The sequence below is a fragment of the Helianthus annuus genome, chromosome 2 (assembly GCF_002127325.2).
Source record: "Helianthus annuus cultivar XRQ/B chromosome 2, HanXRQr2.0-SUNRISE, whole genome shotgun sequence".
Lineage (NCBI taxonomy): Eukaryota > Viridiplantae > Streptophyta > Magnoliopsida > Asterales > Asteraceae > Helianthus > Helianthus annuus.
This window is the reverse complement of record NC_035434.2, coordinates 55,019,899-55,034,653: the sequence shown is the minus strand read 5'-3', so window position 1 is coordinate 55,034,653 and position 14,755 is coordinate 55,019,899. Positions and strand designations below refer to the sequence as shown.

Here is a 14,755-nt window from a genome sequence, read left to right as displayed (position 1 = left end):
TTTTGAAAATAAAACTTCATTAAAACAAACCTCCGACCCAAACGGGCAAAAGGCCAATACAAAACAGAATCTCCGACCCAAACAGGCAAAGGACAGAATTACAACATATACATAGGAAATTTACACCACTCCTTCCAACATATATATTTACATGACGATCTATTTTTTAACCATCCAAAACCTCTCGTTTTAATATCTATCAAATTCTCTTGAGAGCTTCTCCTGATCTGATTGAACACCAAATCATTTCTTGACTTCCATATACACCAACATGAGATAATAACCAATCCCCGTAAAATCTTCTTCATTTTTTTCCTTCTTGATTAGAATTATGGATATCCATCAAATCTTTGAAATCGAAAGCAAATATTGGGGGAATGTTGCACCATGTGCTGATAGCCGCCCATACTCGAATCGCCACCGAACATGCCGTAAATAAATGATCCACCGACTCCTCATACTCATCGCAGAAAGGACACATAACCGATGTTATATCCACGTTCCTTCTCAGGTTAATTCTTGTAGCAAGACGATCCATGTTACCTCTCCAAGCCATAATATTGTATTTGATAGGAACCCCTTTGCACCATTCGAAATTAGGGAGATGACTACTTCCCCTATCCGATATTAGCGCCTTTTTTACCGAGTTTACCGAAAATTCGTCCTCTCTGTCAATGTTCCAAATCCATGAGTCCTTATTATTTGACAATCTCACCATGTTGATAGCTTCTAGACATTCCTGCCGTTCCTTGCGTTCGATATCGTAGGAATAATTCACCACTATTTGTGTTAAAACTCGCTTTTAGGTTGTTTATGCGCGATTCTTAATCTAATTGTTTGAACTTGGTAACAATTTATAACATAAAATCAATTTAAAATAGGCTAGACATTAGTGTGCACCCGTCTTCTTTGATTCGAAAGGTAATTAGAAGTTACTAGGGAATTTTGTGCATTGTTTGGTAGTTCTGAGCACCCGATAACTTGGAGTTCGTCTGCTTATTCGTGTGTCAGTCAGCCCTAGGATTTTGGTGTATCATCTTATAGCTTGCTTCAAATCTAGAGGGTTGGTTAAGAGTAGTCTTTACAATCTAATATTTATGGGATTTAGGACCTTTAATTAGGTTTGTCTCCTCATAGCACTCCATCACATGTTTTGGTTGTTTTCATTGGTCGGTTTTTAGGTTCTTGAGTTAGTGGATCACTTTCCTTTTTACCTAATTATTATAGGATTTATTCTCTTTCACAAGAGAGTGATTAGTTAGAAACCGAAACCTAAGTCATTTGTCAGATAATTGTCTTCACGTGTCATTAGTGATTCCCGCCTAAGTGGTTTGTTCATCTCTCTTGGTTAACTTCACAGTCTTAGTTTCCTTCGTGTTCGTTAGTTCCGTTAAGTTAGTATATTTAGTTAAAGTATTAGTTAATTAATTCTAAAATAAAAACCAAATTCTTAAAATCAATTTAAGGCTAGAATTGTGATTAGTGTTAATTATTAAAGGGTTCCAGTCTAGAGTCCACGGTTCGATACTCGGTCTTGTTGCTGTACTCCTTTCACATCCGGTTCACTTGTCGTTGTGTGTGTAGTTAGTGAGTCCCACTTTTTAAAACTTGGTCATAAAAAATAGTTACAAAAATCACACATCACCCCAACAAGGGCGGTGTGCTACTCCTATAGCGCTATACATGTTAAGATAGGGTTGTACGAAGTTAATGACAAAGTATAGTGCAAGAAAGGCTTCTAGCATGCATGTCTTCCTAAAGTATAAACATATAAAGCATGTATATTGGATTCGTTTGTATGAATAATGTATTTGTATATGTGTGTTTGTGTGAATTTTAATATGGTAATATATATTGCACCAAAAAGTGTGAATACTATCATACCCCAACCGATGGCGGAAATATCAGAGTGAGACGAAATAGATTGTTCATTGCAACATAACACTAAAAGTGACAATAATTTAAGTAATCTGATTTCATTGCATAAAACTTGTCATGTTACAATACATGGAATTTCAAATACAACATGTTCACGTACAACGAAGCAAATACAACATAACATAGTACAAAATTTGATACAACAATTTAAATCTAAGATTTCTAGAAGTGTATCTAAGGCAATCATTGCTACACCCAATTTTAAGTTCATCAGCATCATCTTGCAACATGTTTAAAAATACATGGTTCAATACAAACGTATTGGCGAGTATACAAGTTTTGATACATAGCATAGTAGTAAAAGTTTTAACGAATCCACATGGCAAACTAGTTATTCAAGATTAAATTAAACTGGCATGTGAACAAACAAGTCAACCCAAGGTTTAACACAAGTAAAAGAATCTTAACATGACCTAACGTTCACAGGCGGTGCGTTACTCCTATAGCGCTATACATGTTAAGGGTAGGCTCGTACGAAAGTTAATGACAAGTTCAACATAAAACGTACAAACCCAGATTAAATTATCAAGTATAATGTATGCATGCATGTATTGGATTGTTCGTGCATTTTGTATAAAAGTCTAAGTGTAACTGTGTAGGTTTATAAGTTAACATATTGCACCCAAAGTGTGAAAGTGAAAAAGGGAATGCGAGTATACTCACGGTTTTGCTAAATCTTCAGTAGTGATTCTATGAGCGTAATTTTGGCAGGAGTAGGTGGACGTAGTACATGAACACCGAAGTTATTCTACCCGGTGAGCAAAGGGATTGTGAAATTAGTACAGGAACACCGAGGTTACCCTACAAGGCAAACGAAGGTGTGAGTCGGAGTTGGAGGCTTAAGTTATAGAATTTAAATACTTGTTATATTATGAAAGTAATAAGTAAAATAAACAGAAAGCGTATTTTGTTCGTACACTTATCTCGACACTGATATTTCTGTGGTTTTACGGGTCCAAGCTTGCCCGACAGAATTAATGACAAGGAACACAGAAATCAGAATAATGGGAACGGAAATACGAACAGTTCGTGTAACACCTCGAAAAATTTCGTCCAATAATGTCTTGACACGTGTCATAAGGTTCCGTTATGTGAAAACATACTTTAGAGGGACTAAAAGTGACAAACAGTGAAAACTATGGAACGTAAGGGTCCAAAGTGTCAACAATGGATAAATAGGCTCTATGATAACCCTACATAATGTTTATAACCTTTAACGGGTGGTTCATGGATCATACGACGCGGAAATTGCACAAAAGTGAAGTATTGCAAACTATAGGGGCCAAAAGTGTCAACATGTTTAAGTTATACCTCTGAGTGAACTTTTGGCAGACCCGAAGCTTTGTAAAGCTAAAATATACTCACTAGAATATGTGGTAAAAATTTCATGAAGTTTCGTCAACGTATGAGAAAGTTATGGCCAAAACCGTACTTGAAGGACTAAAAGCGTCAACGTCGAATTTCAAGGCTTTTCGGTTGAGCGCAAAATGTTCCGAGGACATTTCCATGTTGGTAAAAATCCTAAGGTTCTTAAAAACCAAGTTTGGGGGTTTACGGGTCGAGAAAAGTAGCCGAAACATCGCGTACAAGCTCAGGGACCATTTCTGCCAAAACTGAAACTTGTTTGGCTGAACCAGGGGTCAGGCGACCCGCCTGGTAAAGCCCAAGCGGGCCACGTGGGTCTGCCAGCGACAGAAATCGTATTTGGGGTTGATTTGGGTCCGAAATTGAGTTGTAAACAGCTGGTCTTGCCTCCCAAATGCTCCAATACGTGCCCTTGCATGCCTACATCAACAATAGCCTACTCCAACCACCTGATTACACCATAAATCAGATCAAACATCATTATTCTTGGCACTTGAAGTTGTGAACAAGGAGCTCTCTACATTCAAGAACTCTCTCAAGCTTTCTGGAGTAAATCTGATCATCAAGGACGAATTCTAGTGCTCACTAAACATCTTTAGGACCTTTGTAAGCTTTCAATTCGTTCTCTAATCCGTTATTACTTTGATTATTGCTAAAAGTCAAACTGGCTGTTCATAAGCTTTGACTTTCTGATTAAACGGATTTCTTTCAGTCATTTCTCGAATTGAAACTTGTTATAGATTGGTATTTATGTGGGAAACAAACCCTCTAAAGGGTACTCTCTGATTCCCACTACATGCATGCTAAATGTCGAGTCAAACCTGTTTCTAAAAAGTCAACAGAATTGATTTTCGCAAAAATAAGCTTGAATGTTAATATATTAGACATGCAATCTGATTGATCATCATAAATAACTTGTAATACATATAAGAATGTGTTTTAATCATCATCAACTCGACAATCTATAGTATAGACACGAATCGGAACCGAAAGTCTTGTAAAACGATTATTTCGTAGACTATCGATTCGGATTCGTACATGCATGTTCGAGATCTGTATTGGAAAGTATTTTTGACTATTTTTATTTTAGTTAAACCTTCTGGAATTTTCTTTGATTGAGTCTATGCTTAGCCTATTCGAATGCATGTTTCCGATTTATGCATAAAGTTGACTATTTTGCCCTTTTTGATATAAAACGTGATTTTTGGAAAAATGAAAGGATAGAAATCTTTATTTCTAATATATGAACTTGCACCGAAAATTTCGGATCAGTTGGTGGTCCAGATTGTGAGTTATGGCCATTAGCGTAAAACTATATTCTAAAGTTACATAAACGGTCCTTTTCGCGTAGAACCCATTTCTGGCCACGTTTTGACACGAAACTTTTTACCAACTGATGTATTATAATATTCTGGGAATTTTGATGATTTTTAATTGATTTTTGGCTGAACGGATCCTAGATCGCCTAGTCATTTCGGCTTATGTCGGTTTTGACCGTTTTAGCCATAAAATGAGTTTTACACATCCTTTTGACCCGAAACCTTTTTCTACTGATTTTATATGATGAATAAATTATTTTAAGTATTCTGGAAATATAAAAATCTCAGATTTATTTTGAAAACCCGAAAACGCCCTTAAATCGCATATTTAGCATTTTAAGCGCATAGTAAGCGTTATACTTGTTTTAAACATATAAGACCTATACCTACTGATGTGTTTAGCTTATTTTCATATAAAAACAGTAAGTATAAGTATATGAACTCAGATTTCCAGTTTTGGCACTTTTAGCCCTTGTGAAATTACTAAAATACCCCTACGGTGCATAGTTTGGTTTTAAATGATAAATTTGGTATATGGGTCATACCCTACTGATATAATATGTTATATTAAGTATATTTACTGTATGAACCAGACCCGAAACTCAGATTTCTAATTTTACCCTTTTATAATCTTTTAAAAAGACCAAAATGCCCTTCTAAGGCATAAATTGAGTTTAAAAGTATTCCGGGCAATATAGAACATAACTTACTGATATAATATCATATTTTAAGCATATTATCTCAGGGAACTTGCATTTGAATCTTTTGGTCTACCCGTATCGCCCTTTTCGCGTTCGGTTCGGTTTACGTAACTAGTTTGCGTAAATTGACCGAAACGGGTCAAACGATATCATTTTTATTTCAAAATCCAGAATGTATTTAGTATACCCATATTATACAAGTATTCAAACTTGTCGGGTCTAAATCACATTCTATCCGGTCTTTCGCTTAATCGTGCGTAAACCGTATCATTCCTAAAACTAACCGGTCAAAGCTTAAGCTTAAATAAAAGGCCGTTAGGAATCTAATAGGTTAATTATAAACCTTTGTTCCAGATTAGGAAGCCCGGTAAAAGCTACCAACACTTATCATTTGTGACTTATACTTGCTCAGGTAAATACATTTTGACTTATTTTCCCTATACGGGCTTGGGGTACGGTATTTAAAATACCGCTTGATCGAGCGCACAAGTCCTGCGCCTTATAGGTGTACAGTCTTGAATAGCTTGTGCGACTTCGTTTAAACAGTCTTGTCTTACTTTAGGCTTTGGGGGGTTATTGACCGTGTCCCGGATATCCTTGGCATTATCTTACGAGATGGCCACGACCAGAGCACGGGGTGTAGGCGTACACTCGGCGTCTATAACTCTTTAATGTGGTGTGTCATTTAATCTTTAGCCCGGACAGTAGATCCCGGGCCACCAAAGATACGAGTGCATGTAATTCGTTCACAAGTTTATATTATATAATTATCCCAAGTTAATAAAAAAATATTTATGCCTTGTGCATTTAAATAAATTTTCAATCATTTTCAAAATGAGTCAGTCGATTTGTATTTACCAGTGTAAACTGACGTATTTTTCCCAAAAGGTTAAGTGCAGGTACTATACGGAAATAGGCTGGTTGTTTCCTAAGAGCGTCCACTATAGTCTCGCAAGCTCGGACGACATTATATCTGTTGAACTATTTTTATCTTATTTTATTTGATCCGCCTGTGGATCCATTTCAACTACTGTGATATTTATCATTGCACTTTATTTAAAGTTGAAATGTTTCTATTCTGCTTCCGCTGTGCATTATTATATTGTGTTGATTGTCTATGACGATGCCAACTACGTCACTGTACCCCACACCGGGCCCACCGGTGACACGTGGAAATCGGGGTGTGACAGGTTGGTATCAGAGCCAACGCTGAGTGAATTAAACACTATCCTAATGTGTTTAATCTCAGTTACACAATTGCACATTCCTCGATTTTCGAGTCTAGACAAAGAACTTAGGAAATGTTCAACTTTTCGTTTAATTTATGTTTATTATTTTGCTTTGTCTTATATATTTGTTGTGCAACTTGTTTGACTTTTGACAGGATCACTATGCCGCCACGGATGAGAGGTCGAGGAGGATTTGCTACGTCTCACGACCATGAGGCAGGGCCCTCACATAGGCGAGCACCATCCGCCACGCACAACACAGCCGCCAACGACCTTTGGAGGTATTTCGCCGAGCCTGCTAGACACTCGGTGTCCGCCAGCACTTCACCGTCTTTACCCCACTCGTTTGGGCCCCACTCGGAGAATGGGCCCCATGGTTCGCATGGATCCTACATACCATTGCATCAGTCACCGCACCAGTATCCAGCGCCAGTCTACCAGGGTTTGTATAACCCTAATGCTTTTGTGGATGAGCCAGTGGGTCATAACCCACTCGGACCGGAGGACCACTTTTCTGGTGGTCACGAGATGGACGTCGACGAGGATACGGACCCCTCGTTACCACCGTCAGGTACGCCTAACCATCCGATTGAGATATCGGATGGGTCGCCATTTAGGGGATCACCCTACAATGGTGGGGACAGCTTTCAGGAGAGGTTTAAGCAGCATGATTGGTATTTCACCCCCAGCCACAACTCTCCGATGCTCCAGTCTCACCAGGTTTCGCCGGTGCACTCGCAGCACCACTCGCAGCAGCAGCTCCAGCAGCAGCCGCCTCTACAGCAGGACCTATCTGAGGCCCTGTGGCGTGACGTGATCACTCCGTCACCACCGCCGCCACCAGTTTTACCTCCTCCGCCTCAGAGGCCTAGGAGGAATGCGCGCATGTCTACGCGCGGAGGGATTCGCATAGGCACCCCTCCACATGTTGGTAGCAGCCGCTACACGTCTCTTCCCGGGGAGTCCGAGACAGGGGAGTCTCAGCATCCCGTATCGGAGGTTACTTCTGTACCGATCCCGCCTCTGCCGCCGCAGAACTTTGGAGAGCCGATTCCGGCTTACGCTAGTGCAGCTCAGTTTAACCCGTTCGAGCATGTTTTCCCTCAGGGTTATGATTACACGGGAGACCCTTATTGGCAAGCTGTGAACTACAGCTCACTCCCACCTAGTGGTCCATTGGGAGACACTTGGACTGCTGGGCAGTCTACTTTTGGTTACCCTCCGGGTTACCAGCAGCCACCGCAGCCGCAGCCGTACCAGCCGCCGCAGCAGTACCAGCCACCGCCACCGGCGCCTATGATGTCGCCGCCGCAGGTTCAGGAAATCCTGCATGGGATTGATAGCATGCGACGTGAGTTTCAACACGAGATGCGAGCTGATCGCCGTCGCACCAGTGGCATGTTCAAGAAGGTGTTTGACCTGCTCAAGGGTAAGAGCAAGAGGGATCATTGAATCCTTCGATTTTTGTCTCATGTACTCATGTCCCTGCGTGGACATCTATCCTTGTATTCTACCCCTGCGTGGGTATATCTATCTTACTCTACCCCTGCGTGGGTATGCTGTTCTGTCGACCCCTGCGTGGGTTTGCTTTATTTTATTTTGTTATTGTTGTTACTTGTTTAGCCCCTGCGCGGGCATGCTATTCATGTTATCCATGTTATTTCAAAGTCCCGTTTAGGGCAAATATGTACTGGTATTTTATTTGAAATTTGAAATGGTTATTTTGAATTTCTCATTTTATTTATATGCATGAATAATATTAAAATAATGGAAAATATCAATTTTTATTTGATTTGCCATTTTATAAGAATCTTAGTAAGGTATAACCTAGCTTGAATGCCTTATTAACAGGCCTGGCCCTGATGGTAAAACCTGGTTGAAAGGATTCAACTCCCTGTTAACATCTGAAAACATGTTAACATTCCTGGCCAAGCGTGATCTGTAAAATCACACAAGCCACTTTTTAAAAATTATCTACAGATTTTTATCTGTATACAAGTCTATTAATGACTTGATACCTTCGGGTTATGACTATGTCATATAGTGGCAGTTGTGGTTTATAACTCCCTGCCTAGTAAAGAAATATCTACAGATTATATCTGTACACAAGTCTGTTTATGACTTGATACCTACGGGTTATAACTATGTTATATAATGACAGTTGTGGTTTATGACTCTCTGTCTAGTAAAGGATTATTTGTTTAATTATACAATTTATAATCCTATAAAAATCTAAATTTATAATTTAGTGATTGTCCTTGTGACTAGGCCTATGGTGCCAATATATATATTTTCATTCCTTGATTGCTAATAAGAGCCTGAATGAAATTTATTAAATTAACTGCTAAGGTTTTTGATACCATGGTTAATAAATCGTCTAGAACGATAATACTGTTAGGTTCTAAATTAGACCTTGTCCTTTATTGTAGCTTAAAGCTACAATGGCCAAATCGGAGGAGACCAACAGTCATTCTGGGGAACACTCAGATAATGCAAAGATTCACGTTACCGGTGCAGAGCTGCAAGCACTGATAGATAATGCTGTCGCCAAGGCTATGGATAGGCAGTTCAAGGAATCTAGTGGTACTCAGAGTAGAACCCGCACAGTGACGCATGTCAAGTCTAAGACTCATTCAGGGGCTCACAGTAAGCCGCCATCTAAAAAGAGTGAGCCGAAGAAAGCTGAGGACGATAATCACTCCTCCAACCACAGCAGCGTCCCAAAGCAGGAGATTGAGCTGAAACATGACACGTACAGCAGGTCCTGTACGTACAAGTATTTTGTATCTTGCAAGCCCAGAGATTTCACTGGGGAAAAGGGAGCCGTCGATTGTATGACGTGGATTGACGAGATGGATACTGTGGTTGATATCAGCGGGTGTGCTGATAGGGACGTCGTGAAGTACGTGTCCCAGTCATTCAAGGGAGATGCGTTAGCATGGTGGAAGTCACTCCTACAAGCTGCCGGTAAGGCCACACTGTACGGTTTGTCATGGGAACAGTTTGTGGCCCTGATTAAAGAGAACTTCTGTCCGCAGCACGAGGTCGAGCGAATCGAATCGGATTTTGTATCCTTAGTTATGAAGAACCTCGATTGTCAAGCGTATCTTACTACGTTCAACACGTTGTCTCGTTTAGTGCCTTACTTGGTGACCCCGGAGCCGCGTAGGATTGCTCGATTTATTGGGGGTCTGGCACCGGAGATAAAGGCTAGTGTCAAAGCTTCAAGACCTACTACATTTAGATCCGTAGCAGATCTATCCCTCTCCCTCACTCAAGACGTGGTTAGATTGAGAGCCATGAAGAGCTCTGAGGAGAACAAACGGAAACGTGAGGATGACACCTCACGAAGATCTGAAAAGCGACACAGAGGGAACAACGACCATAGGAAAGGGTCGGGGTCTAGGAAAAGTGATCATCAGTCGGGTGAGAAACCCAAATGCAAGGTTTGTAGGAGACACCACTTTGGGAGGTGTCGGTTAGAAACAAAATCCCAGTCTTCGGAGAAACGATGTGGAATCTGCAAGTCCACAGATCATAAAGCTGTGGATTGCAAGAAGATGAAGGATGCAACGTGTTTTGGTTGCAACGAGAAAGGGCACATTCGGCCCAACTGCCCAAAGAATGCGAAGAAGGTTGATGATGGGAAGAAGACTAATGCGAGAGTCTTCAGAATGGACGCTAAGGAAGCAGTCCTTGACGACAACGTCATTACCGGTACGTTTCTTGTAAATGATGTTTTTGCTAGAGTCTTGTTTGATTCAGGAGCCGATAAGTCGTTTGTAGATGATAAGTTTTGTAAACTGTTGAACCTTCCTGTTAAAACCTTAAGTGTGAAATATGAGGTGGAATTAGCCGATGGAACCTTAGAAACCGCCTCGACTGTTCTAGATGGATGTGTTATATCCATTAGGAATCATTCTTTCCCGTTATCCTTGCTTCCCTTTAAGCTAGCTGGATTCGACATAGTGATAGGCATGGATTGGCTGTCGAGTAACCAAGCCCAGATTCTGTGCAATAGAAAGCAAGTAATAGTTAAGACTCCGTCTGGTGAGTCACTTACTATTCAAGGAGATACCCAGCATGGATTGCCGGAGCAAGTGTCCATGCTCAAAGCATCCAGATGCATGCAGAAGGGATGTGTCATTTATATGGCACAAGTTACCATTGATGAGCCGAAGCCGAAGATTGAGGATATCCCTGTTATCTCGGAATATCCTGAGGTATTTCCTGAAGAGTTACCTGGTTTGCCACCAGATAGGCAAGTAGAGTTTCGGATAGATATCATACCAGGTGCAGCACCTGTAGCAAGAGCACCATACAGATTGGCACCAACGGAGATGAAGGAGTTGAGGACGCAGTTGGATGAGCTTTTAGCCAAAGGTTTTATTAGACCTAGCTCGTCTCCTTGGGGAGCGCCAATCTTATTCGTTAAGAAGAAGGATGGTTCGATGCGTCTGTGCATCGATTATCGTGAGCTTAATAAGGTCACTATCAAGAATAGATATCCGTTACCCAGGATCGACGATCTGTTCGATCAGTTGCAAGGAGCAAGCTATTTCTCCAAGATTAACCTAAGGTCAGGATATCATCAGTTGAAGGTCAAGGAGGAAGACGTACACAAGACAGCGTTTAGGACTCGTTATGGACATTACGAGTTCCTAGTGATGCCGTTTGGGCTCACTAACGCACCAGCCGCGTTCATGGACCTCATGAATCGCGTCTGTAAACCCTACTTAGATAAGTTCGTTATCGTCTTTATTGACGACATCCTTATCTATTCGAAGAGCCAAGCTGATCATGAGAAACACCTTCGTTGTATTCTCAAACTTCTGCATCAAGAGAAGCTTTATGCCAAATTTACGAAGTGTGAATTTTGGCTTCGAGAAGTCCAATTCCTTGGACATGTTGTAAGCGAGCGTGGTATCCAGGTGGATCCCGCTAAAGTAGAAGCAGTCATGAATTGGCAGGAGCCGAAGACTCCTACTGAGATTCGCAGTTTCCTCGGATTGGCAGGATATTATAGGCGATTTATCGAGAACTTTTCAAGAATTGCTGCGCCCCTAACCTCATTGACTCGTAAGAAGATTAAGTTTGATTGGGGCCCTAAGCAGCAGGAATCCTTCGACATTTTGAAGAAAAAGTTGAGCAATGCTCCAGTGTTGACATTGCCTGATGGTATTGAAGAATTTGTGGTGTATTGTGATGCATCACACACTGGCATGGGTTGCGTACTCATGCAGAAAGGCAAAGTCATTGCCTACGCTTCTCGACAGCTCAAAGTGCATGAGAAGAACTACACCACCCACGATTTGGAATTGGGTGCAGTTGTATTTGCTTTAAAGCTATGGAGACATTACTTGTATGGAACCAAGTGCATAATTTATTCGGATCACAAGAGTCTTCAGCACTTGTTCAATCAGAAGGAATTGAACATGCGTCAAAGGCGATGGATGGAAACTCTCAATGATTATGACTGTGAGATAAGATACCATCCAGGCAAGGCAAATGTGGTTGCCGACGCCTTAAGCAGAAAAGAAAGGGTTAAACCGATCAGAATCAATGCCAAGCGCATTGAAATAAGAAATAATTTGAATGAAAGGGTGTTAGCTGCACAGAAGGAAGCTGTGCTGGAAGCTAACTATCCTGCAGAAAAGTTGGGAGTAACTGAGGAGCAGTTATCCCACGACAAAGATGGAATGCTACGTCTAAACGGACGAATATGGGTTCCAGTATATGGAGGACTTCGGGATGTTATCCTCCAGGAAGCCCACAGCTCTAAGTACTCAGTTCATCCTGGAGCAGATAAGATGTACCAGGATTTGAAATCAAACTACTGGTGGATTGGTTTGAAAAAGTCCGTGGCCGAGTATGTGGCCAAATGTTTGACTTGTGCGCAAGTCAAGGCTGAGCATCAGAAACCGTCAGGTTTGCTTCAGCAACCTGAAATTCCCAAGTGGAAATGGGAAATGGTGACAATGGATTTTATCACCAAGTTGCCGAAGACGAAAAAGGGAAATGATACCATATGGGTCATAGTAGACAGACTGACTAAGTCAGCTCATTTTCTACCCATCAAAGAGACGTATAGCTCAGATATGTTGGCTCAATTATACGTCGATAAGATAGTAGCGCTACATGGTATACCTATATCTATTATCTCTGATAGAGATACTAGATATACGTCACATTTTTGGAAGAGTTTCCAACAGTCGTTGGGCACACGTTTGAATTTTAGTACGGCTTATCATCCTCAGACCGATGGTCAGAGTGAGCGTACTATTCAGACTTTGGAAGACATGCTTCGTGCATGTGCGATCGACTTAGGTGGTAGTTGGGATAAGAACTTACCACTGATTGAATTCTCCTACAACAATAGCTACCATTCCAGCATAAAGGCTGCGCCTTTTGAGGCCCTATACGGTAGGAAGTGTAGATCGCCCATTTGTTGGGCAGAAGTTGGAGATGTCCAGCTGTCTGGACCAGATATCGTCTTTGAGATGACAGACAAGATCGTTCAGATCCGTGATCGTTTGAAAGCTGCCAGGGATAGGCAGAAAAGTTATGCGGATCCTAAGCGCAAAGATTTTCACTTCGATATAGGTGAAAAAGTGTTGCTTAAGGTATCACCTTGGAAAGGTGTGATGAGATTTGGATAGAAAGGCAAGCTAAGCCCGAGATATATAGGACCTTTCGAGATTATCGAACGTGTCGGGTCAGTCGCCTACAAGTTAAACTTGCCTGAAGAGCTTAGTGCTATTCATAATGTGTTCCATATCTGTAATTTGAAGAAGTGTTTCGCTGACGATTCACTGGTTATACCGCATACAGATATACACATAGACGAAAGTCTAAAGTTTGTTGAAAAACCTTTGTCGATTGAGGATCGACAGGTAAAGAAGCTTCGAAGGAAGCATGTGCCTATTGTAAAGGTCAAGTGGGATGCCCGTAGAGGTCCCGAATACACGTGGGAAGTGGAATCCACGATGAAAGAAAAATATCCCCATTTGTTTGAATAAATCTCGGGGTCGAGATTTCTTTTAAGGGGGTGAGGATGTAACACCTCGAAAAATTTCGTCCAATAATGTCTTGACACGTGTCATAAGGTTCCGTTATGTGAAAACATACTTTAGAGGGACTAAAAGTGACAAACAGTGAAAACTATGGAACGTAAGGGTCCAAAGTGTCAACAATGGATAAATAGGCTCTATGATAACCCTACATAATGTTTATAACCTTTAACGGGTGGTTCATGGATCATACGACGCGGAAATTGCACAAAAGTGAAGTATTGCAAACTATAGGGGCCAAAAGTGTCAACATGTTTAAGTTATACCTCTGAGTGAACTTTTGGCAGACCCGAAGCTTTGTAAAGCTAAAATATACTCACTAGAATATGTGGTAAAAATTTCATGAAGTTTCGTCAACGTATGAGAAAGTTATGGCCAAAACCGTACTTGAAGGACTAAAAGCGTCAACGTCGAATTTCAAGGCTTTTCGGTTGAGCGCAAAATGTTCCGAGGACATTTCCATGTTGGTAAAAATCCTAAGGTTCTTAAAAACCAAGTTTGGGGGTTTACGGGTCGAGAAAAGTAGCCGAAACATCGCGTACAAGCTCAGGGACCATTTCTGCCAAAACTGAAACTTGTTTGGCTGAACCAGGGGTCAGGCGACCCGCCTGGTAAAGCCCAAGCGGGCCGCGTGGGTCTGCCAGCGACAGAAATCGTATTTGGGGTTGATTTGGGTCCGAAATTGAGTTGTAAACAGCTGGTCTTGCCTCCCAAATGCTCCAATACGTGCCCTTGCATGCCTACATCAACAATAGCCTACTCCAACCACCTGATTACACCATAAATCAGATCAAACATCATTATTCTTGGCACTTGAAGTTGTGAACAAGGAGCTCTCTACATTCAAGAACTCTCTCAAGCTTTCTGGAGTTAATCTGATCATCAAGGACGAATTCTAGTGCTCACTAAACATCTTTAGGACCTTTGTAAGCTTTCAATTCGTTCTCTAATCCGTTATTACTTTGATTATTGCTAAAAGTCAAACTGGTTGTTCATAAGCTTTGACTTTCTGATTAAACGGATTTCTTTTAGTCATTTCTCGAATTGAAACTTGTTATAGATTGGTATTTATGTGGGAAACAAACCCTCTAAAGGGTACTCTCTGATTCCCACTACATGCATGCTAAATGTCG

At 41.1% G+C, this 14,755-nt stretch overlaps 1 protein-coding gene across 1 annotated transcript; it reads right to left on the bottom strand.

Moving 5' to 3' along the window:
* Positions 1-304: 304 nt before the first annotated feature.
* LOC110889189 lies at positions 305-718 on the bottom strand. Its single transcript, XM_022136699.1, has one exon. The coding sequence runs from the start codon at positions 716-718 to the stop codon at positions 305-307; it is 414 nt and encodes a 137-aa protein (XP_021992391.1).
* Between the last annotated feature and the right edge of the window lie 14,037 nt (positions 719-14,755).

Coding starts and splice junctions, on each gene's coding strand:
- LOC110889189 (XM_022136699.1), bottom strand. CDS start 718: ATGGTGAGATTGTCAAATAATAAGGACTCATGGATTTGGAACATTGAC.